General features: G+C 43.2%; 1 protein-coding gene across 2 annotated transcripts in view; it reads right to left on the bottom strand.

Annotated features, from left to right (window-relative positions):
* Positions 1-446: 446 nt before the first annotated feature.
* LOC103063139 (alpha-2-macroglobulin-like protein 1) overlaps positions 447-24966 on the bottom strand; it is a 55205-nt gene continuing 30685 nt past the window's right edge. The window contains exons 18-37 of one of the 2 annotated variants that reach the window (XM_088137568.1): positions 24117-24222; positions 22745-22949; positions 18916-19141; positions 18303-18429; positions 17715-17836; positions 17424-17475; positions 16913-16996; positions 16313-16489; positions 15938-16019; positions 15449-15605; positions 15231-15305; positions 14694-14856; positions 12992-13146; positions 6456-6671; positions 5572-5693; positions 4801-4891; positions 3150-3218; positions 2863-2965; positions 2550-2591; positions 447-1939 (exon numbers count right to left, since the gene is read on the bottom strand). In XM_088137568.1, coding sequence (XP_087993694.1) covers positions 1884-1939; positions 2550-2591; positions 2863-2965; positions 3150-3218; positions 4801-4891; positions 5572-5693; positions 6456-6671; positions 12992-13146; positions 14694-14856; positions 15231-15305; positions 15449-15605; positions 15938-16019; positions 16313-16489; positions 16913-16996; positions 17424-17475; positions 17715-17836; positions 18303-18429; positions 18916-19141; positions 22745-22949; positions 24117-24222 — 2430 coding nt within the window. In that variant the 3' untranslated portion in view covers positions 447-1883. The remainder of the gene's footprint in view (positions 1940-2549; positions 2592-2862; positions 2966-3149; positions 3219-4800; positions 4892-5571; positions 5694-6455; positions 6672-12991; positions 13147-14693; positions 14857-15230; positions 15306-15448; positions 15606-15937; positions 16020-16312; positions 16490-16912; positions 16997-17423; positions 17476-17714; positions 17837-18302; positions 18430-18915; positions 19142-22744; positions 22950-24116; positions 24223-24966) is intronic. The other variant, XM_088137569.1, reaches the window with a different exon arrangement.

Genomic DNA, 24966 nt, shown 5'->3' with positions numbered 1-24966 from the left:
AAGAGCTCCTGTCAATTTCCCCGGTTTGAAAAGTGAAATGAAAAGGCCCACTCTTCCACCGCTCCATAAATGAGGAGGTCTGCTTGTTTTAAAGCCCCCCTTTCACCATCTCACTGGGGGACTGTTAAAAAAATCAACAGCAAAACAGCTTTCACTGTTATCTCTTCTCAGCGTTTGGCTCTTTTCCTATCCAAACTCATAATTAACCGCTGGTGTCACTCGTCATAATCTTTTCTGAAAAAGGCAGGTGACCCTGCAGCCCAGGAGAAAATGGGTGGCTGGAGGGGAGAGAGAAGGTTCCTGCCACAGCACAAGAAGCCAAGCGGAATGGAGGCATTTGCCTGCAACGAAATAAAGCACAGCGGCAGGGAACCAGAGAGGCCACTTGTGCTGGCGTAAGACGAAAAACATCAGCATCCCCGTCAGAATGAAACAAGACAAGAACAATCATTTCCAGAAATTTTAGTGTTCACACTAGAATAATTCAGATATGAAGATAAAGGATTTCAGTGGACATCTTTTTTGTATTTTCCTATGGAAAGAAACAGAAATTCAAGATTATATATTATTCCATGACTTTTTGTGGAATATTTCTAGAAAAATCGTTCTTAGCACTACAGAATCAATGCTTTCCCACTGTAAGTCAGTAATGGAACAGAAATTGACTTTCTACACTGTGATTTTTGTTCCTTTTTAGTGTGTCTATCTCCCCATTTTTATGTACATTTTGTTTTAGAGAAGTTTGCCTGTCCCATCTATTTCCTTTTTTTCTGTTATGATCAGAATGGGTCTTGCTGTTTTTTAAAAAAGCAAACTGCTTTCCCACAATTTTTCTATCCTTTGTATGTTTTAATTTTTTAAACTCACTACAATCAAGAGATTCCTGGAGAGTTACCATCTCAACAATAAAACCACAACAGTATAAACAATTTTGCATTACTTAAATAATAATTGGCTAAAATAACAGATCAATTAAAAAGTAATAAAAATAATCACCTACCTTCCTTTAAAGATCTTTTAAAATTAACTTTGCTGTGATATAACTTTTTCTTTGCCCTCTTTTTAAATATTTCAGCATTAATTGCACTAACTACAGTTTTCTTTCACTCACTCACTTTTTCTCTTAGGGCTGATCTACACAACCAGGGTGCACCAGCATAAGCCTCCACCTGTCATCAGTCCACTGGGAAGACAAGTGGCTAGGCCGCAAGAGCAGGGCTTTATGGCTCGGGCTGTTCAGACCGTGCTGCGCTCTTGCTGCACTTCATTACACCGTCAGCAAAGGCGTCCATTCCAAATATTCTGTGTGCTGGGGCAGAAGTGCTCCCACCCCTCTGGTCACTGGTTGCTGTCTTCATGGACTTTTCATCCCGGGGTGCTGGACTGGGGATAGGGTAGACTTTCTTATTTTAACAGGTTCACTGATAGACCAGTGAAAGGCTGAGTTTTTCACCAGTCCATTTTTTTTCCCGGTAAACCATGTAAAATAGACAAGAATTCTGCCAGCTTCCTGATTAGTCAGAGTGGTAGGAATAATGGTAAAACTGTGGCATTTTCTATCTTTTTTTTTTTTTTACTGGTCTACCAGTCAGTGCATCAGATGGGAAAGTGTCTAATAGGAGCTGGAGTCAAAGAGAGAAGTCTGGTTTCTTTCCAGACTGTATCTATCAATGGACACTGTATGTCCTCAAAAGTCCTGTCCATGGAGAGAAAAGCAATTGGTGTTTGCTTTCCTGGCATGGATGATAAGAGTAAAGAAGCAGGGGAATCTTCCAATGAGGGCTGTGGTAAGCACAGTCCAGACAGAATTCCAGGCTATCATCATGATCAAAGTGGAAGTATAGGTAGAAACCAGGGAAGTGATTTCTTTATTTCTACCTGATTTATGCATGGGTGACAAACTGCTTGAAGCTGCAGCATGGAACTGCCCTTCCCGGTCCTGATCAGAATAATGTAACGCGTTACATAATCAAGAGTACAAGCTTTAAGAAGGAACAACAACAACTATAGAATTGCAGGAAAGAAATTTTGTAATGCTTAAAACAATGTTTTGTTTTAAAAAGTAGATATACTCTGATCAACAGTTTGCAACTATATTAGAGAAGAAAAAGGGAGGAGGAATTTTAACTTTCCCTCCACCTGTGACTATGTCCCATCTATAGGTATAGACAAAACAGGATGTAGCCACCCCAAAATTCTGACAGTGTCTAAAGTCTAATGATATCTGCTTGCAGCTTGCATCAGAGAAGCAATGATGTCTGTAAAACAGACTGCAGAATAAATGTTGAGTATGTAGCAGACCCAGCCTAGAACACTGCAAACTTTTAAGAGCTCTGAAATATGGCTGGAATGTACAAAATGGCCATATTTCAGTTTGATCTCTCCAGCCCTTTTGCCAAAGGAGCTGCAATCACACTGGGAGTGAGACGATGCCACTTCATCACTCCAAAAGAAGTTTTCAACAGCAACTGTGGATTGGACCATAATCTGGACAAAGAAGTCAATCAGCAAGACAAAAAATTGTAAAAGCATCCCTACATCATCCTTACCTTCACTGCAAGGAGCATTATATTCAACAACAGCGTTGTCATCTGAATAAAAAAAGAATTGGCAGTGATGTCTTATATTCCATTCTATGCCACTTCCCAGATAAAAGCACGCAAGATAATTTACAAGATAATAATGCAACCATAAAATTAAAATAAATAGTATAATTTACAAGAACAAACATCTTTTCCTAAAAGCAAAACACATTACCTCCCATATCACATGGATGGAAAAGTTTACCCAGGTTCTTTGGGGCTAAAAGGAGGAGAGTAATGTAACTACATAGAAATGGGGAGCAACTAGAGAGATACTTACCTGGATGATAATAGTCATAAACTTTAACTATTGCAGGTTTAAGATCTGTTACTTTAACTTCTTGTTCCACATAGAAATTGTAGTTTTGAACTGTATTATCCAACTGAAGAAAGAGAAAGGTAGAGAAAGGTTTTGCTTTGATGCCAGGTCTTAGGTCCACAGATAGTAGTCCTAGTATTAATTCCACCTTTTCCTTATTGCCCAGAAGATGAATTGTCATCTGGAACGAATGCCCACATCACCTTGGCTCCCTCCAAACCCAGCTCCATGTTAAACAGAGGTCTTACCTGATCAAGATAGATACTGATCTTGTCTGGGTCAAATTCTACTTTCTTTACATGGGCTGTACCTTCCAGCTATCAGAATACAGAACAGTAAAGCACAGTCAGGGAACAGTTTGACTGAGATACAGGTCATATGAGCCATGAACTAATTGTGCTGAATATAGATCTATGCAAAACACAACGTGAGATTATATGTGACATATAGGTTAAAGGATATTCATATTAACAATGGGGATGGCCAGTCCATAGCCTGTGGGTTGCATTCTGCTCTAATTCCTCATAGGTCCCACCTTTCTTTCTAGCTAGTTAGACTTGAATCTTTGTCACTGGATGAGCTGCCTTTTTAAAAATGCTGGAATGCCAAGAGGTCTCTACATGTTTTCACAGGTCTGTGAGATGCAGTGAGTAGCAATTGCCATTGGAAGCTTTTTAGAGGTTTTGATACCGTTTTTGGTTTAAGCAATACATATGCAGTACATGCAATTTACATCTTCTGACCTGACAAGTATCTCTCCATCCCACAGTATTTTAAAGAATAGGTGTAGATCCTAATACAAGCAGTCCTTGTTTAATACCACTCATTCATCGACTGTTTGAATTTTGACAGTGCTGAACAAGTAGTAGTTACAACTGGGCCTTGTACTTATGGCTGTTGCAGCATCCCCGTGGTCATGTGTTCACGATTTGTGATGTTCCCTGCCAGCTTCCCACAAGCAAAGCCAATGCGGAAACCAGCAGGAAGTTGGAATTTATGATCACGTGAGGTCCTCACTTAATGACCTGCATGATTGCCATTTAAGGATGGCAACTGGGACTGCTCTGTCACTGCTTAGCAGTGTGGTCATGTGGTTTTTCAACTTACAACCACATCACTTAACGATGGTGTTTCCAGTCCCAATTAGCACTGTTAAATGAGGATTACCTGTAGTAAAATTTGTGGTAAGTATTCCTCGTTAAAAGAGGTTATAGTGTCCTCTAATATCCTCTAATTGTTCTCATATCATCAGGGCAAGCCAACAAGATTCTGAAAGCTGGCAATAACAGCAGTTTGTTGAATTCCATAGTAGCAAGCGTATAATGTTTTATTTATTTATTTATTTTCAAATTTGTATGCCGCCCATCTCCCCCAATGGGTGACTCTGGGCGGCTCACAATAATAAAAAAGAAAAAACACAGGACTCTCCAGACCATAATCTATAAATAGTTAAAAAACATATATAAAAATGGCCTAAAAACCACCTATAATTTGGCCCTAAAAAACCTGTAAGATGCTGGGGGGGGGACAACCCCTCACCCCACCAGCCATCTCCACAGGTGCGGGTCCCCCTCTGGCCCCCAGGCCTTCTGGCAGAGCCAGGATTTGATCTCTTTCCTGAAGGCCACGAGGGAGGGGGCACACTGCACCTCAGGCGGCAAGATGTTCCTTCCATAGGGCGGGCGCTACAGCAGAAAAGGTTCTCTGCCTAGACCCCACCTATCGAAATTCCTTGATGGGTGGGGTCTGGAACCTGCCCCTTCTGCTGGACCGAGTGGGGCGGGCTGAGATGACTGGGGTCATCTTAATATATATAAGGGTAATTGTTACCACAAATGCTAAAAATGTTTCTTAACATACCTGAGGAACAGCAGAAGATGAAAGTTAAAACTTTCTCACCTTTTTCAGAGACTTCTTCACAGGAATAAATCCTGATACTAAATTCACTTCTATTAGGGCCATATTGCTTGTCTCTCGTTGGCCTATGTAGCTACACAAAGAAACAAGAGAATTCTCAGTCAAAACCGCAATGCTGAAAATTCTGGAAAATATGAATCCAGCTGAAAAAAGGCATATGACAGTGGCCTTTCTCTGGGTTCAAGAGACTCACAGACTCCTTTTCTCCAATGATGATTCTCTGAGCCTGCAAAGTGTGAAGCAATTTTTGTTTTTCAAGGTGCTAGCAGTTCTGCTGTGCTTTGGCTGCTCACTATCTTAGATTACCCCAAATACAAAGTTTTCCCTGAGCATTACTCAGCATTTTGGACTAACTGAAAGAAGATGAGCAACCAAGGCAGAAGGAGTTAAGTTATCATGGCAGCTAGCCACACATCTTGCTGGCCTGTCTAACATGTTTCCTAATGAAGAAGGGCACTTCTGAATGAGAATGTGGTGCAGTATTCAGCTCTGCTACAGTTCAAAGTGCTGGCCAGTTATCTGGTTTACCTGAATGGGATGAGTTATATAGTGGTAAATAAAAGGAAACTTTCTGCTGGGGAAGATAATAATTTACTGGGAGCAGAAGTTCATTCATTTGTTCGCCACTGAATCTACCAAGCACTCCCAGCAGTTTATAACCATAAGTAACAATGTTAGCAGGAAAAGCAAGTGGCTCTCATTAGGTGTGGGAACTGCTAATGAAGTTATCCTGAGCTGAAGAATCCACCATACCTCACTTTTAGCTGGATGCCAAAATACTTCCTGGACGCGAAGTTGCATTCTTTTGGGAATGTTTCCACATTCAAAGTAAAAATATTTGTCTTCTGTGGTAGGTGGTTATATCGAAGGATAGTCTAATTGGAAGAAAAGATTAGTTGCTGTATTCCAATTTGCGTTGTAATGTGGGGCAACAATGTTGACCAAATACAATCAACGTATGAATAAAATGGCGTTTACTAATCCTGCTGCCCTCAAAGCAAATTGCATAAAACCCCAATGTTAAAAACCAATCGAGAGGAAGGGGTGTCCATTAAATCAAAATTTATATAATATACATAAATTGCATGTAATTTAATAATTTATGTAATTTAAGAAAACGTATGCAGGTTTTACAGAACTCACACATAATTTATATAAATTATGTAAATATATGAATACTGTCTGGACAGCTTAAGAAACAATAGATTTTGTCTGTGAAGTCTGAGCTCACATTTCAGTCACCTGAAGCCTGCTGAATGGGGGTGTGTAAAATCAAGATCTTACTATGGGCATTTTCTAAAGGTGAAATATGTTCATGGGGATGTGGAGTGTACATATTCTGAAATCATGGAGGTTAATTTATCTAACTCTTTTTGTCACTGCCCCTGCTAACAAGTTCACATGAACCTTTATCTGCCAATGCTGAGATATAGCATACAGTAATAAGGACAGCCAATGCATTACAGTAGATATTAGCTGGGGAAGTTTGTGGTTGTAGGGCAAGACCACACATGTGGATTTTATTTAGTTGGTATTCCTCAAATTCAAGGTATCGCCCTCTGAGTATTAAATGCTGCTCTCAGTGGGTAAAAGGCCAAAATCACACAAGCTTTTATTATTGACCCCTCTAGGCTCACCTGCACATAAGCACAGCCATGCCCTGATAGCTCCACCTCGTACTGGCCAGGGATCTCTGGGAGGGAGGCCTGCTGCAGCACCAGCCGGTTCTTCTTGTTCACATGGAATTCATGCTGGAAGCCTTTGCTGGATTTCACCACCACCTTTAGGTTTTCTATCTCAATGTATGTCAAGGCTGCATACCTGGCTAAACCTTGTAGGGCAACTACAGTGTCCTGGAAGAAAATAATAATCTTGTTAATAATAAAGTTTTTAAGTGCATTCCACTTTGAAGCCATTAGGCTTCATGCCTCTGTAGTCTTATGGTTTAGTTTTTGAATTTCAGCATATTTTTCCCCCCATCACTAAGGTTTCAAAAAGGTATTAACAAATAAAATAATGGCAGGTCAGAAAACCTTCATGTGTCAGGATCTACGCAAACCAGAACCTTCAATTGTTTTTATTTTGCTTTTATTGCTAACCATACTTTTGCTTTTATTGCTAACCCTAGACCAATAGTGAAATACTGGGAATGTTATTCTAACCGTTTGCTTGACCTGCCATAAAAGGGGGGAAGAGGAGGCCAGGTGCCGTTATCTCTATCTTGAAACAGACATCCAAGGCCAGGAGGTGTGAGAACCGGGGCAAGGCGCAAAGAGCTGCAAGCGGGAATAGAAACCTAGAAGGGGGGGGAAGTTGGGCTTAAAAGGACAAGGCTTTGCTATGTAGAATTAGACTCAACAAACTATGACGCTGTATGCTTCTCCTGAATAAAGAAATCTCTGATGGAACTTTTGGTCTCCAGAGGGTTTACTGAATTTTGGGATTGAGTGTGCAGACTCTGACATTTTGTTGAGTCTCCTCCACTTTACGAGGGATTTACTGGGGAACCAACCACCGTGGAGAAATCCCTCGAAAAACCGACCGCGGCTGCGGAAATGGAGGAGGAGTGCCCCGTGGCCGGGGCCGTAGGTGGATCTGAGGGGGAGGAATCCCTAACCGGTACCTACCCTACTCTCCCACCGCCACGGAAACCTGACTGGTGCAAAACTAAGTTGTGGAGCATGGAAGAGCTGACTGGGGAGATGTCATTCCTAGACATGGCCCCTGATAAGCGCTGGGCCCTGACGACAGGGAGAACCGAATCCACACGGAGGGGGACCCTAGAAGATTGTGTGCAGATCCTGCAATCGGAAAACACCTTGATAAAGAGGGAGCTGATGAGGATGAGCGAACTCGTCCGTCGTTCAGGTCTGTACCAGAGCCCGGGCACAGAGGGGGAGGGCGAAGAAGAAAGGCTGGAGGAATCGCTAATAGCCCCACCAACCACGCCTGCAACCCCCGCAGCCCCGGGTCCTCCGGCTGGCCCAGCTCCGCCACCTGCGCCCGCCCCGATGATACCCCGGAGGGTTGCCCCAATCCAAGCCCAGCAAGATGCCCTTTTAAAGCGCTGGGGGTTAACCGAAAAATTTAGCGGGGACCCAAATGAAGTACCCAATTTCATGGCTCAAATCACCATATGCATGGAGCAGACGGGGCATCTTTTTGCCTCCGACCGGGAGCGCGCACTCTACATCTGCAGAGTGTTCACCGGCAAAGCGGGGGAGTGGCTGATCCAGCTCCGAGCAGCACAAGCGCCAGAACTAAACTACCTGGGTGGGTTCCTAACTGCTCTTCGCAGGAGATTTGAGGACGCAGGACTAGTCACCCAAGCCCGGGCGCAACTAAGCACGATGCGGCAGGGAACCCGTAGCCTCGGCGAGTACGTCCTGGAGTTTCGCGGCGTTGCGGGGCTGCTTCCGGATTGGCCAGAGCAGTTCAAAATTGACTGCTTCCAGCAAGGAATGGGTCGTGACCTCTGGAAGTTAGCGTTCGCCTGGGGAGACCCAAATTCCCTAGATGGATGGATCCAGCACGCGGGTAATGTCGAAGCCCAGTGGAAAAGAATAGACCCGGACTTCGGTAGGAGACCCAGCGCCCTGGCGGCGACGTCCCGAAGACAACCATCGAGAGGAGGAGACGAGAGATTTCCTAGAGGGGTCAATCGTGTTTGCTTCCACTGCGGGGAGCCCGGTCATTTGGCGCCTTCCTGTCCTAAACTGCCACCCAGACGGGCGGGGGAGGCGAAAAAGCTTGCTGGAGCAGCACAAAAGCCCGGCACGAAAGGGAAAAAAGGAACCGCAGCGGCAGGTACGGAATCGCCGTTCCCAGACCTCATCATTTACAAAAATGGATTGGTTGGAAAAGAACAAGAGGCAAGCGTCGAGCCCGACAAACCTGCTCACAAACCCAAGGCTGAACCGGAGGAGGAGGAGGACGACTCCGATGACGATGAGTCGGTGAATGTTACCACCCTTAAAGTGACTATTTCAGCGCTCAGAACAGAATACAAAGCCACGCTAACTGCGCTAATGGATACCGGCTGCTCACGCTGTTTGATCAGTCCCATACTGGTTAACACGTTGGAGCTAAGGGTGAAGAAAATAAGGACTCCCATAGTGTTCACCCAGCTGGATGGGTCAAAAGCAGGGGGAGGGGCTGTGCTGTATCGCACGGAGCCTTTTGAGCTACAAGTAGGGACCCACCGAGAGACTCTTAAATGTTTAGTGGCTCCTTTAGGAAATTACGCCCTAATCCTTGGAGCAAACTGGGTGAAAAGGTGGGATCCCCGAGTTTTTTGGAAGACGGGGCAACTGCAATTTGCAGATGGAATTTATTTGGGACCTGAGCAGCCAGGAAAAATAAAAACTGCAACGGCGGCAACAGCTAGCAGCATGGGCAAATCACTAGATTTGGACCCAGAGTCCCTTAAAAGCATTCCTGAGCCCTACAGGGATTTACAGGCTGTATTCAGCAAAAAAGAAGCAGATACACTGCCTCCCCACAGAGACAATGACTGTGCTATAGAGATTCAGCCAGGAGCTAAATTCCCAAAAAAGAAAACTTATTCAATGACCCAGAAAAAGCTTGCCGCTCTGAGGGAATGTATAGACACCAATCTGGCAAGGAGATTTATACAGCCAGCTAAATCACACACGGCAGCACCCGTTTTATTTCGGGAAAAAAAAGATGGAAGCTTGAGGCTTTGTACGGACTATAGGGGTCTCAATGCAATTTGCAAAGAGAATAAGTATCCCCTCCCTTTGATGAAGGACCTGCTTGCTCAACTGTCAAAGAGGAAAATATTTACTAAATTGGACTTAAGGGAGGCATATTTCAGAGTAAGAATTCGCGAAGGAGACGAGCATTTAACAGCATTTTCGACGCCTTTTGGCTGCTATGAGTACAAGGTCCTCCCATTCGGTCTTTCGGGAGCGCCCGGGGTGTTTATGCAACTAATTAATGAAGTGCTCCAAAATATGTGGGGCCTTTCCCAATTGAGAAGGTTATAAATCCTGTGGCATTTAAACTATCGTTCCCAAAACATTATAGAAATATTCATCCTGTTTTCCATGCGAATTTACTAAAAGCATTCAAGCAATCTGAGACTTGGCATCCAGAAACAACTCCACCAACACCCATCATGATTGAGGGACAAAGCCATTTCGAAGTAAAAGACATTTTGGACTCTAGAAAATATAAAGGCAAACTCCAGTACTTGATTCAATGGAAACATTTCCCCAAAACCCATCACGAATGGGTGGACAGTATTAATGTTAAAGCCCCTAAACTACTTGCTTGCTTTCACTCAAAATACCCTGACAAACCTAAGTAACCATATTAATGATCATTGTAATATCTCGATCTTCTTTTCCAGATTTTCTTCCGAATGTAGGAACATTCGTTCCGTTGGAGGGCGGCATGTTAGGATCTACGCAAACCAGAACCTTCAATTGTTTTTATTTTCCTTTTATTGCTAACCATACTTTTGCTTTTATTGCTAACCATAGACCAATAGTGAAATACTGGGAATGTTATTCTAACCGTTTGCTTGACCTGCCATAAAAGGGGGGAAGAGGAGGCCAGGTGCCGTTATCTCTATCTTGAAACAGACATCCAAGGCCAGGAGGTGTGAGAACCGGGGCAAGGCGCAAAGAGCTGCAAGCGGGAATAGAAACCTAGAAGGGGGGGGAAGTTGGGCTTAAAAGGACAAGGCTTTGCTATGTAGAATTAGACTCAACAAACTATGATGCTGTATGCTTCTCCTGAATAAAGAAATCTCTGATGGAACTTTTGGTCTCCAGAGGGTTTACTGAATTTTGGGATTGAGTGTGCAGACTCTGACACCATGCTTATGTTAAGTCCTCTGTCCATCTTCCCTGTGGAGCAGTAGCTCTTGCTCATACTTTGTCCTTCCCTCCCACGCCCCAAGCACAAGGTGGGTTCCCTGGAAGGTGAATTTCATTCTTGGCTTTAGTCCCTTGGTATCCTGGGAGGGACTTCATTCCCTCTCATGGCTGATCTGCACCACCAGATTGCCTTGTTGCAAGTATGAGCCAGCAACCATTTTGGAGGGAAGGAATGGACAACACTGCCCTGTACTGTGCTCAACCCCACAGATGTGTCCTCCAGGTGCATTTTCCTGCTCCACTTTCAAAGTAGGCTTTTCCTATTTCTGTTCCCTAATGCTGCTCTCTGTTTTGCCTGCTGCGCTTTACCTCGTTCTAGGCTAATTCCTGTCCTTTGACTGGCTTCTTCTCAGAGGCAGGAAACTCCCCTAACCACATTTTCTCTGCTTTTCCTGAATAAACGCTGCTGCAGCTTCTTCTAAAGCAGCGTCTTTCTTACCAGCATAGTGAATGTTTATTCTTTTGAGTGACTATTTACATCAAACTTCTCTCAACATTCTTTGAGTTTTTATATTCTATTCCCATGCACTTAATTATTATTTTTTATATTTTTATTAGAATTTTTTGATACAGTAAAAATATGCAAAACAAACAAAAAAGAAAGAAAAAGGAATGAAATGAAAACATATAGTTATGCCTTCTGCGCTTCTTTCTATCAGCTAATTGTCATCTTATTTTTTTCCCCATCCTCTTTGGCCCTTTTTAATCCCCAAATCCAGAAATCATCAATTCAGTCTTTTCTTCTTTCAACAAAAGTTCATACATCTTTCCAGTCCTTCATCAAGACTGGTCAGCTTGGCCATTTCTGCAAGTTCAGTTAATTTTATAACTCTTCTACTGTAGGTATTTCATTGCTTTTCCATTTTTTTGCATATGATCATCTTGCTCCCCCCAAGCACTTAATTATTGATGAAAACACATATGCTCCATTTCTTCTTACCCATCAAATGAATACTTGCTTAGGTATATAAATGAATGTAAGATTTGCATGACTCCTTCCCACAAGCATAACTGACCTGAAGCAGTCTGATGCTGGACTATGCTGTGTCCTCATTAGGAAACCTCTTTTTCCAGAGTACTGGCTGCAGCTTTTCCCTATAACATGTATATCAATATACAGGTAGTCCTTCGGTTATGACTACTGTGAACTGTTCAGAGACCATTCAAAGGCCGTCCCCTCATTCGGCACCGAATGAGGGGGACTTACAACAAGTCCTTGGAGTTGTGGCCACTGCAGCGTCCCCATGGTCACTGATGATTGAGATTTGGGTGCTTGATAACTGGGTCACAATTACGATGGTAGTAGCAAAGCAAAGTCAATGGGGAAACTGGCAGCTCACAAGTCGTTCCTGCTCCTGCCGCTTTTCGCCCACCTGCACTCCCTAATGCCCACTCACCTGCCTGTAGCTCTTACCCGCCTGTGTGTTTGCCTGGCACCCCTGCCTCTTTCCACATCATGGTCACATGAGGTCCTTATTTAATGACCTGCATAGTCCTGGGGTTATGATAGCAACCAGGACTGCTGTTGCTAAGCAATGCAGTCACATGACATTGCGCTTTATGATTGCATCACTTAGTGACAGAAATTCCTGTCCCAATTGCCTGAGGACTACCTGTACATGACATGTTCTGTGGCTCTGAATCTATGACTCAGTTTTACATGAAGCATCTTGCTGTATGACTTACAGAAATACAAGACTTTTAATTATTTTCTACTTTAATATGATAAATTGAACAGATTTACAATTCTGTTTTGAAATCTCCTTCCCTTAGGGCATTTCCTACTATAAAAGTTGCCTGAAGAGTTTTGTCACAAACTCTGCCTCTGTTAGCCATAGCTATCACTCTCCCCCATCTGCTGAACTGAAGTGCTATCCACCCATTCTTGGATTAGCAGAAAGCTATACTACCATGAAATGTGTTGTCCCCATTGCTAATCCCTCTTTGCATCTATTGCCTCTGTTCTCAGTGACAAAGTAGTGGGTAACAAAGCCTAACAGATTTTGCACAGATTGAGTTTGTCCTTGGAATGATGGTGGAATACTTTGACACTGGTATGGCTAAGGATGACTTGAGGCTGCCTCCAGTGGCTAGTGATGAGATGAAGGCAATATTATGGGGATCCAGCAGGAAATACTGGTGAGATACACATGGGGAAAGTTCTTACTGGGTCAATGATCCACTGGCAGAATTGTTATTTTTGATTCATCACCCATCCTAACACCAACATATGCTTTACTCCAATAGTTCCCTTCCCACAACTTTACCTGCGTGGAATAAAAGCCTCCATATGGATTTTGTAGTTTGACAAGGATCCGCACTATCTTGGAGGCATGCTTAATATCATCTGTGGATATCTCTGGTTTAGACAGGTAAGCCAAGAGAAAGTAGGCAAGGATTTCAGTCTGCGAGACTGATGTTTCTAAAAAAGAGAAAGAAACCTTAGAAGCTAAACTTCCATATATATTGAATAACAAGCCACTCTGAGAGCTTAGCTAAACTCCTGTAGGCAAGCCTTTTGTGTTAGCGAGTATTTTACATTGTAAATTTGTATCTCTTTAAAATTAATTAATTAATTATGGGAGGTCTAAGCAGCTTGTTGTTCAGGAGCTGCCTTTTCTCTTACCCCCTTGGCACCTTCATAGAAAGTCACTGATTAGAACATAGCATTTGGATTCAAATTCCTCTCAATTATTTACTTCCTGGATGTCTGTGGGCAAGTTTCATATTACAGGTAGTCCTCACTTAATGACCACTCATTTAATGATGGTTTGAAGTTATAATGGCCTCATAAAAAAGTGCTTTATGACCTGTACTTGCACTTATGACCATCACAAACTGTCACACTACCCCCATGATCATCTGATCGTGATTTGCTACCTTTTTTACAACGTTCATTAAGCAAATCACATGGTTGTTAAGCTAATTCTGGCAAAAAAGTCAATTGGGAAAGCTGGATTTGGTTAATGACCACATGATTCACTTAATGATCACGATTTGCTTAATGACTGCAGTGATTTGCTTAATGACATCATAAAAATGGTTGTAAAATGGGGTCTGGTCATGTGGTGACTTGCTTAACGACCATCCTGCTCAACGACCAATTTTCTGGTCCCTATTGTGGTTGTTAAGTGAGGATTACCTGTACTGCCAAAATGGGAATTGTAATGATGCTCTTTATAGGGCTGTTAGGAAAATAAACAAGGGGGAGCCTGTCAGTAAACTCCATAATGAAAAATAGTAACTTAATGATAGGATAGCAAAAAGCCCACCGAGTAGTTATTAGCAAACATTAACAAGTTTAGGCTGCCAACCCAGCTCATCCTAACGGACATATTCTCTGAAGCACTCTTTTGCTCCTAGAATGTTTAGCCTTTTCCTTTCAAAAGTATAACCTTTGTTTTAGTGCAAGAATATAACTCAGGAGGCATGGACAAAATGGGACATTAATAGGAAGCCATAGCACATGAGTCTATTTAAAAAAGAAAATTTTTGAGAGGGAGGCTTCATGAATTTTAAGGGGAGAAATGTATGCTGTATGCTTAAGGCATCCATTTGCTTCCTAAGTTTCCCAGCCTCCCAAATAAAAAAGCCAACATTTTTGGGCCCATCCATTCTGGAGACTGAACAAGCTCTGACACCAGCTATAAGCCTGGAGAGACCTTTCAGAACAGAAACATTACTTTCCCCACCCCCACCCCCAAATTCTCAGAAAGAAGTTTATGGGAGAAAAATGCTCCCACAGATATGATGGACAAAAGAATGGCCTTTCATTGGAACAGGACAAACGTTTCACTGAACTATCTCAACAGAATAATCTGGAGTCATTCTTTAAAAAAAACGATGCATACCTCATAAAAATGAAATGAGTTCACCTAAAGGCATCTAGTAAGGTGTGTCTGAGAATTCATGAAGTTCACAGAAGAGCAGCTGCCCAAACAGAACATTCTTAATCAGAACTGTCCCTACCTGTTTTGAGAACTTCCTCCTCTAAGTCTCTGAGGAGCTGTTGCCGGGTCTCTGTGTCCCCAGCCAACGTGAAGACATAAGCCAGCAAAGCCTTTGGGTAGGTACTGTTCACAGAGCTCAGGCTCCTCTTCAGGCAGAGTAAGGCGTCATCTACCATGCTCCCCTATAATCCCAAAATACCCAGTAAGGTTTCAAGCAGGAGCATAACCTATAAGGATATCCTATCCTCTGTGATCTACCCAGAGCTACCGTAATTGGGCAGAAAACCTGTCCAGTCAGGACTTGGGTTCTTACCCCATCCCTGAGGTTGGCTGTTCTTCTGTAATACCCCCAAAAGTTCCTAAATGGTTTCTTGCAACCCCTCTCCCTTACATTTGCTGGCTTTGGTACCACAGGCTGGTTCCCTGACTGGAAAACCTAGATTAGTTACTTCTGGAGGCAGAAGCTGCATCAGGACCATCCAGAAAGTCTCAGGAAGGCCCCGGGGATGGCCCAGAGCTGTGCATGAAAGTTAAAGCCGCCAAAGGGAGGACTTACATTCTTCTCTAGCTGCAGCTCCAGCAAAGAGGCAGTGACATAAGCTGTCAGAGAAAGGTGATCATCCACACCGCCCTGTGGACAAAGAGAAGAAGCCAGGGAGGAAGTCACAAGGGCCCTTTTCCTCACATTGATACCTTGATTCCCATGACTCTGCCCAGTCCTCTTTGCTAGACGGGTGTCTCTTATGCTACGGTCCCAGATCACGCCATTCCCACCTTCAGGGCATTATTGAAGAGCCTTCCCACACTTTCAAAGCAGCCGCTGGGAAGTTGGTGCTTCCCCAACCAGTGCACGGCATCCTGGATATGCTTTTCATCCACATAGATGTAGGGCTTTGCCTGGCCGTAAGCCTTGGCCACAAACGCGGTCAGCCTGAGCAGCAGAAAAGAAAAGAAGAGGAAAATACAGAAGGAGAAGCACCTTCAGCTTCTCCACGCTCACTCGCTCGTGACCTTGCAGCTGCTGTCCCGTCAGCTGAGGGTCATGGGAAATAGCCAGAGAGCTCCTGAAAGGTGGACCCAGCAAGCATCCTCCTAATAACGTTCTGGTGGTGGTGGTGGTAGGGACAGACATCTCTCTACTTCAGACCGAGGGAGGCGTAAAAGCCCTGCTAGCAACTCAAAAGGTAACTCTCCCTCTCCTTTTGGTGAATTTAGTGGAGGGAACGTTCTGAGAAAAATGGCCGTTCCACTCGAGTCCCTTACCAAGTGTTCCCCTCTTTGTCACTCTTTCCAAAGGCACTGTAGGAGCCATCATCATGTTTATAAAGCAGCTGCCGCTGGTATCCTGCAGAACAAAGGGGAAAGAGTGCTCTCAGTTCTATCCTGTGGCGCTCTTCAATTTAACCCAACAAGCATCATGTTCAGACATAAAAAAAACTTCCAAGATGTAAAAATGCAGAAAGCATTTAACGTTCACTAAAAATGACTAAAGGTGGCTGGTATAAGGATGGATGGCCCTGGGATGGCAGGCAAGGTCCCAGCCTAATCCAGCCCTGGATGCCACCTGGTTCTTGCAAAGCCTTGCCTCGCTCAGAAGACCTTCCAAATAAGAAAGCGATAGAAAAAGGCCCGACTCACCACTCTTCATGTGCGCTATTGCCTTATTCTTTATCTCTGGAGTCGCCTGGTTGGTTTTTTCCAAGTACTGGAGTACAACGATGTTGGGAACAAACTTGACCATGTTCTGCTCACCACAGCCAAAGGGCATCTGAAGCAGATGGTCTATATTTTCTAGTGCAGCTCCCATGATATCTCCTGAATGTTAACAAAATAGAGGGAGGAAATATGACAGATATTCCTCCAAATCCAGAAAGCCGCCTTCTTCCTCCTAGGATCTGAAACACAACATCCGGGAAAGTTCTTGCAAACTAAACCAAAGACGAATTGGCCAGGCAGCCATGGGGACACTACACAAAGCCATGGAGCAGCTGCTCAGATGCTGTTCCTCAGTGGGTCAGCCCCACTGCAGATGCTTGACTAGGGATGTTTTTAAAGCAAGTCTTTGCTCAATGGCCAAGACTGCCCAACTTCTATACGCCTAAGAGCCCAAGGCACCGTGCTGCATTTCTGCTTCAATAGCCCTCCTTTCAAATGTTCAGCGAAACGTGCGGAGGTCAAGCGCTAAGCCTGCCACCATGAGTCTGTTCCCTCTCTGCCAAAGAAGACATCTTTCCTCACCGATGACAGATACGGTGGCCCGCCCAGAATCCTGCACAACCGCTTCTGGCATTGTTAGGCCAACGTCCTCAGATGCTGGATCTCCTGGAGGGGTTATATGTGTGAATAAAAACCTGGAATTAAGATAGCTACAAAAACAATCCAGTTGTGGTAACCTTTATTGCACACGTTTTTGCAACTGCCCAGAAGATTCCTTATCTATCAAACAAGTGCTCGTGCAGGGCATAATCAACTCATTTTTCCATTGGGGACCTGAGTGTGATAGGTAGCGCCTAAGGCTGCCCTGCATAAAGACTGAAGCAGGAACCTCCTAGCTGAAGAACACACTCTGCCTTTTCACCTGCCACTCCTTCCATCTCTTCTGTAGCAGGTGGACACATCGCTGCGTCGCCTTCTTATAGCAGAGCTACTTCGCAGAGAACGGGCAACCGGAAAAACATGCTGATCTGTGACCTCTGGGGACCCATCACAAGCCCAGCAATGCTGAGCAAGAGCCCCAGCCCAGCCATACCTGAAGAGCACAGGAATGTGTTCTGGGTCTCTTCTTCAAGGACACCTTCTGGCTGTAGGAGAAAAAAGGAGTTATGGGTTATTTGGCGGTGGGATTTGGAGGACTTTCTCAATGGCAAGACTTTGACTGAGCCCACTTTCTTTGGCTGAAGAAGAGCAGCCATCCATCTGGCCTTGGCCTTGGCAACACAAAGGCTCTGCAAAATTCAGCAGCCATTGACGCTGAAAGAAAATATCCCAGCATCAGCCCCTTCTGGAATGTTGGTTAGTGCCAACTGATATCCGCCCTGACCTTGACGAGTAATGATTTTATCACTGTGTCTGACCGGCCACGCGTGGGAGTGACAGAGATCTTGTTGCCACACAACTCTTGGGTCTCCTCGGCCTCACTGCTCACTGAGATGTTCACGTGCCCTACGAGAAGGCAAAAGTGATGGAGAGCAGCTAGTTACAGACTTTCAGCCACCACTTGACTGTGAATAAAAATGCCCGCTCTTCCCTTTTTGCCCAAAACCCATTCCACAAGCCCTCCCACCACAAATGGATGCTGCGGATGCGATGCCAAGGCGACCTCTGTATCTCTTCACAGATGGAGCTGGATGCAGATCTGAGTGCGGAGGGGTCGAATGATTAGTGATATGGGCTACATTCATGACTCTGTCCTCAACCTGGAGCCCACCAGCTTTAACAGATGTTTCGAAGGGACAATATCTTGGTTGGAAAGAAAACCCATCCCCGCACCTGTCTTCCAAAGCTCCAGTGTCGCTTCTGCTGAGTGCTTTTGTTGACAGGCATCTGGAAAACTAAAGGGATGCTCTTGGAAGATTCAACATTCAGACCTCCCCACTCCCTTATCCCTCTGCCTCAGCCTCAGTCTTACCCAGCTGCATGGCTGTCACGTTCCAGGAGAAGACTTTGGCCTCCTCAGCACACAGGCAGGTGGTGAACTGGCAGTCTGGACATGGCTTCACCTCCACCTCCTGAGACTCCAGCAAGGTCGTTCTCACCTGGATGAGAATAAGAAGGAAGCGACCCAAGATGGGCCAGGCAGCTGGGCTTAGGCAAAGGGCAACTACTGAGGGGAAGGCACACTATGAGCTCATGGAAGGATCTATGCTGACCACCAATGCCTGTGCCTGGGGCCACCTGAGCTTACACATGCAGGATGGGATAATATGGAGCAATGCCCAATAGAACTTCATGATCATGAAGGAGACTGCTTTTTGCCAGCTCAGATTGGCAGGAACCCTCTGGAGAATTTTGCCTTGCAAACGCCTGAAAGTACCTCATGCATTTCTTCTGCCCATGGTTGGTGGGGAAGAAACGTGGGCCACTAGGAGTCTATCATCTGTCAGGTACAGGAAGGAATACACAGCTTCTGTCTGCAATCTTGGTCTCCATTTCTAACTTGTCTAAAGCACATCGTGAATTTCCTCCTCCTCCTTTTCTTCTCTAATGATAAAGATTCTGAACTGTCCTAAATGGGGTCTCACCTGGATACAGTCCTTGAGGAAGTTAAAGACGATGACCTTTATCTGGAAAGTCTCTCCACGGATTACAGAATATGGCAGCGTCAGATCAAGAAAGAAGGGCTGGAAAACCCTGATGGTGGTTAATTGGGAGAGTCCAAAGCCTATGTCCGCCAAACAGAATGCATTTGCATTCCACTCTGTGATTGTGTCTGGAACAGTGACTGAGTGAACTGCTTTCCCTTCCTCACTGCAAAACAGGAAGAGAGTTGATGCTTCAGTGACCAGATCAAAGCAAAGCAAAGGTTGTGCTGGCAAAACCAGCTGTTGGCCAATTGAATCAGTATATAAGAGCAGTTAGTCAGAGGGGCATGCAAAGAGCATGGTTTACACTGTCCCTAATTTTTTAAAAATAATTTAAATAAAATATAAAATTACTTATATTATTACAGATCGTCCTCGCTATCTGACCGTTCGTTCAGCGACCGTTCGAAGTTATGACAGCGCTGAACGAAGGGACTTACGACCTGACTCGAAGTTACAGTGAACTGGGCCTTTGGCAATCAGTTCACCTTTACGACTGGTTGCCAAGAGCCCCACGATCATGTAATTGCCATTTGCAATCTTCCGTTCCACCTACTGGGAAAGTAGCCAGCAGGGAAGGTTGCAAACCAACTGCTGCCTGCTAAGAGGACTCCCTCTCATTTCTGAGGGCTGCCTGATTTTGGCAGGGAGCATTTTCAGGCAGCCTTGAAAACCTTCGTGATGAAATCCTGCTTTAGTTTCAGCACAAAGGTTTTTCAGGCAGCCCCCAAAGCACGGGGCTTTGGGAGCTGCCTGAAAAAGCTTCATGCTGAAAATCCAAGCAAGACTTTCAGCTATGGAGGATGGGGGAAGGAGCAAGTGGGGGAGGGAGTGAGGGGGTGCATGGGGGTGCGTAGATCAGGTGTGGAGTGGTACCCAACCCACACCCCCGTGCACCTGACCCTCCCACACATCCCCATGAGCCCACTTGCTCCCTCCCCTACCTGGCAGTGCCTAGGGCTTGCAACTTCCTGCTGGCTTCCCCACTGGCTTGATTGTGGGAAGCCAGAAAGAAGTTGCTTCACCTAATGACCAGGACATTTACTTAACAACAGCAACCAGGATTGCGGTCGCTAAGTGATGCGGTCATGTGATGTTTCACCTAATGACCACATCACTTAGCGACCAATTGTGGTCAGACAGCGAGGACTACCTGTACCAATAGAAGAGAATATGTGTAGCTCAGGGTTGAACTGTGGAGTCCTTAGGGTTCTCTGAGCTTAGTTGTTTTCTTACAAATGAAACATTTGCAAGAAAACAACCAAGCTTAGAGAATCCCAAGGACTCCAGAGGACTACCTGTATTGTTAATATGCACAAAAAAGAAAGAAAAAGGAAACAAACAGTTATTATATTCCATACAGAGGATATAATTCTTTCCAATTTTTAAATAGATCATTAAACTTTGACCAATGAAAGATCATTTTAAATAGATTATTAAGCTTTGACCTGATGAAAGACCATTTTTATCTGTGTTTCTGCTGCACTGAAGTAGTACCATTTCATAAATGAAAAGTAACCACAGCTCTATAATCCAAATCTGGGGTGACTCTTTCTAATATTAAATAATTATTGTCCTTGCTATTCACAATAAAGACATAATTCTATATAACGATAAATTCCAATTTTTTTTTTGAAATTCCAAACGTTGTTTTTTTGCCCTAGCTTTGTCTCTTGATAATTGATTCTGGGTTTTTTTTCTTTTTAAACTAACAGGTTCTGCTCTAAGTCTGGCAGACATTGATGAAGGAATTATAATAGGACTAGGGCTAAATATGGAGTGAAGCCTCAACTATGATGAAAAGTTATAGGATTCCCATAATGAAAGACCCTTGAAATGTTGGCTCCTTCCACAGTTCTGGGCCTATGATCTTATGTGAGCCCACCAGTGAGCCTGAGTGATTTGTTATTCATTGTTGTGGTTTTATCCCCCGGCATGGCCATTTCTATTTTATTTTAAATTGTTTACAATACATTACTAGTTTTAACCTTTGTAAGCCACCCAGAATCTTGTACAAATGGGTGGCTGAAGAAATCAAAATCATAAATAAATGCTATAATTATGACCATGATGGATTTTTTTACATGATCACCCACATTCCATAGGGAAATTAAGGTCAGAAAACACTATTAACAAATCAGGGTAATCTCTCCCCTGCCCCCATCTTCATATAGTAACTATAGGTAGTTAAAGAAAAAACTGGGGCTAGTCCTTGCATTGAAATGGTCTTAATCTCGTATGAATCTGTTTAAAATGTTAGAAGTATTACCATAGGATATCATATATCACTCCTAAAGCAATATTCATTTAAATTACAATTTATCTTTCCCCATAGGGTCTGTGGAATTTTAAACCACCTTTTTAGATCAACTTTCATCTGTGATAAAAATCTAATAAATTTATTGTCAGAACTGAGGAAAGTTTCCATGGAATAATTATTCCCCAATATTGAAATATTTATACAACAATTAAATGGGGTTTTATTTCTTGCCAATTACACATTTCTATAGAGACATTTGAACTTATGGGAAACAGATTGTACTTTTTCCAATTAAAGGATTAACTTAATAAATTTTGGAACTATTAGATAGTATAAATACATTTCGGTATAGAAGATGCATAATTATGTAAATAAAGTCTCATATGCCATCAGAATGAAGTTTATGCCATTATATCTGAAATACCATCACTTTGTTGAAAAAGGCAGGCTGATGCCAATGGTTCCAATACCAAATAAGGTAAGTAAGCAAGGCAAGTAAGAGGAGATAAATTGGTGGTTTAGGGTTCCTCAGGACATCTTAACAGATGAAGACTTGCAGAAATCCTGGGGCAACCGGTAGGATACTGATAATTATCTAGCTGATAAAAACTAAGGAAATCCATATTTTGGGATAACTCGTTTCAAGCATTTCTACTTCCCTTTTCATTAATTGGGAAGTTCTGAGCATACAAGTTAAAATACATAATAATAATCCAATATTGCCAGATGTTTTATAAAACCACATATGCAAATAACCAAAGGGAAACTGGGAGACCATGAGTTCTAGTTCTGGCTGAGGCATGAAGCTAACTGGGTGACCTTGGGCCAATCCCTCTCAGCCATAGGAAGGAGGCAGAAAAATCTTGCCTGGAAAACTGCAGGGACTAGTCCAGGCAGTCGCCAGAAGTCAAAAAGGACTGAAAGGAAAAAAAAAAAGCAGTCTATATGCTAATGGAGCGGTCAATATTTTGTACCCACTTTTAAGAAAGAAATTGGATGACTGCTTGAACAATGGGAAGGGTCTTCACCAGGCTTCAGAATCACAGTTATATGCTTCTTTAAAAGAGGCAAGGAGAAGATTTAAGAAGGCTGCCTTATACACTTCCAGTAGAAATGAAGCCAAAATAACAACAATGTATTTCTTGTACTATCCGGGTTAGGTATTGTTCCTGTTTTAATGGATTTAATAGGACTGATTATTTCTTGGAGAGATCAAGACAGACAACCTGGTTGTTCATTATCTAAATATGTAAAAATTAACTGCTGATCAGACAAACCTCTGATCAGCCTCTAAAGAGAAATTAGAGATTTGTTCAGAAATATACACTGAATATATATTGAGTAAATATAAGCATCCAGATACAGGTGTCCAGACAGCAATATGTTTGAAAGCGTTTGGCCCTCTGCAGGATATGGAGGATCTGATTTCTTTCACTGCAGCCAGTAACAGCTAAAGCAGAAGACTTCATCCTCTGAAATGACATTTTGTCCCAGCAGACTTTGACTTACTCAACAGGGATCAGATTCCAAATCCATGTGTCTGGAAAGTATGTTCTAGGTTTGGCTTCCTCTTTCTTCTTGGAGGCCAAATCAAGAGCCTGCGGCATAGGTTTGGCTTCCTCTTTCTTCTTGGAGGCCAAATCAAGAGCCTGCGGCTTACTATCGCTTAATGATTCAGCTACAGGGAAGTCTTTTTTAAGGTGAATCACATATCCTGTAAGTAGATGCAAAATGTAAGTCTTAGCTTGCGGGGAGGTGGGGGAGAGGCAATGACAAGAGGGTAAGTACTGACAATCTGTCAACCGCAAATTTAATGCTTTCCCAGAGGTAAAATGGGTACGCATTTAACTGCCTGAAGCTGTATCTTTTTTCGCATAATGGACTGAAACTATTCAAAACTTTTCCAGGTGTGTCCACATCATGGGGGAGGAGGACCTCTTCATGTACCTGCCCAGCTATCTAAACCAGGACTCTCTCTTTTCTCAGGAGTCAAGACTCATAGCCCACTAGATTGTTAATGGCCTTGGTTGCACACGTGGTTGGAATATTTTTTAAAGTTATTATTAGTATAATTATTAGTTATCCCGCCTTTTTATATATAACTCAAGGTGGCAAACATACCTAATACTCCTTCCTCCTCCTATTTTCTCTGCAACAACCACCCTGTGAGGCAAGTGGGCTGAGAGAGAGCGACTGGCCCAAAGCCACCCAGCCAGCTTTCATGCCTAAGGCGGGACTAGAACTCACAGTCTCCTTGATTCTAGGCCAGCACCTTCACCACTATATCACACTGGCTCAGGCTATACTTTGTCAAAACAGCCCTTCATTTTTATTACTTATATATGCATTTTCAAAAACCAAATATTGCATCAAAATTCCTTTGTTGCATTTTCCCAGGTTTGGCTCCTTGTTTTGTGCTGCAGCTACTATTAAAGTCCCAGTAACACAGTATTTATAACAGTATATAGCTTTTTGTGTTTAAATCTGAACAGCTGCATAGTCCTAATAAAAAACACATTGGGTGGCTTTGAAAATGGCAAGGAACCTCACTTGTTTGCTTTCTGATAAATGGAGGCTTTGTAATAAGCAAGGTCATCATGGCAGCTATTTTTGGAATAGGCAATCTGTCTTTAACCACCCATGGCAGTCATTTTGTGAGAGTATCCACCATATACTTTCAAAATCCAAATACTGGCACCATCCCCCAAATATTGCTTAATCTTGGTCTGATGCTTCAGCCAAATCACCTATACTTTAACAGCATTGCCTATTTTTAGCTATTAGTGCAGCTGTGGCTGGGATTGGTCAACTCCCTTTCCACTGTGCTATCCTTAAAAACACTTCAGCAGAAAAATTACCACGTGATAGCTGTGATTCTCACCGTACAGTGTGAGTCCTACGCTGTTGACCCTTCTCTCAAAATGGTGCAGCTCACAGGACACTGGCTTCTTAACTCTGGTGTTGGTGAAAAGTTTCATACCCACCTCCTGTAGACATTAAGAAAAAAACAGAAAAATGAAGGGTAGTTTGAAAATGAGATACAACAGAAGGCAACCTTTGGGAAGCAAAAATATTTACATATCTGGCAGGGAATCATCACAAAGTGCTCTCAACTCCACTCCATACAGTAACCTTCTGAAGTCCATCTACATCGTTGTTAGAAGGCTATCCACATTAAGCCAGCTGTCAGGTACATAACCAGCACTGTGTACTCTTTTCCTTCCATCCCATCCCATCCTCTACAGCTGTTTCAACATCTTTGTATAATAAACAAGTGCATGAAAAAAACATTTTGGCAAACTGAACTTATAAAAAAAAATTATGACTATTCTTTAATGCAACTAAAGATATTTATTTGGGAATAAACAACTTTCTACCAATTTTGTGGTAGAAAAGGATAATATTTGCTACTGCCTCTATCACTGGTAGCTATCTGAATAACCTTTTTTGGAGACTCCTAGGCTGTGAAATCTTGGACTTCAGCCCGAGGTCCAGGTCTACCTGCACCATTGTAAGAGGTGACTTCAGATTACTTCACTGTAAAAATGCAGATAAACCACAATGTGTAAACACTTTCCACTTTGAGTTATAAGAGGCTCATCACATATAAGCCAACATATGGGAAGACTTACACAATAAATTACATGAAGCTCCATTTGCAGAACCTGTTATGGTAAGCTGTTTTTTTGCCTTCCTTTTCTCATTTTAGAGCCACCATATTTGAATGATTT

This window comes from Python bivittatus, unplaced genomic scaffold (assembly GCF_059951505.1).
Source record: "Python bivittatus isolate LINGU-HERP-01145 unplaced genomic scaffold, Pbiv_v1 ctg000220_np1212, whole genome shotgun sequence".
NCBI classification, from domain to species: domain Eukaryota; kingdom Metazoa; phylum Chordata; class Lepidosauria; order Squamata; family Pythonidae; genus Python; species Python bivittatus.
Note: the sequence above shows the minus strand (reverse complement) of the source record. Positions and strands in the feature narration are given on the sequence as shown.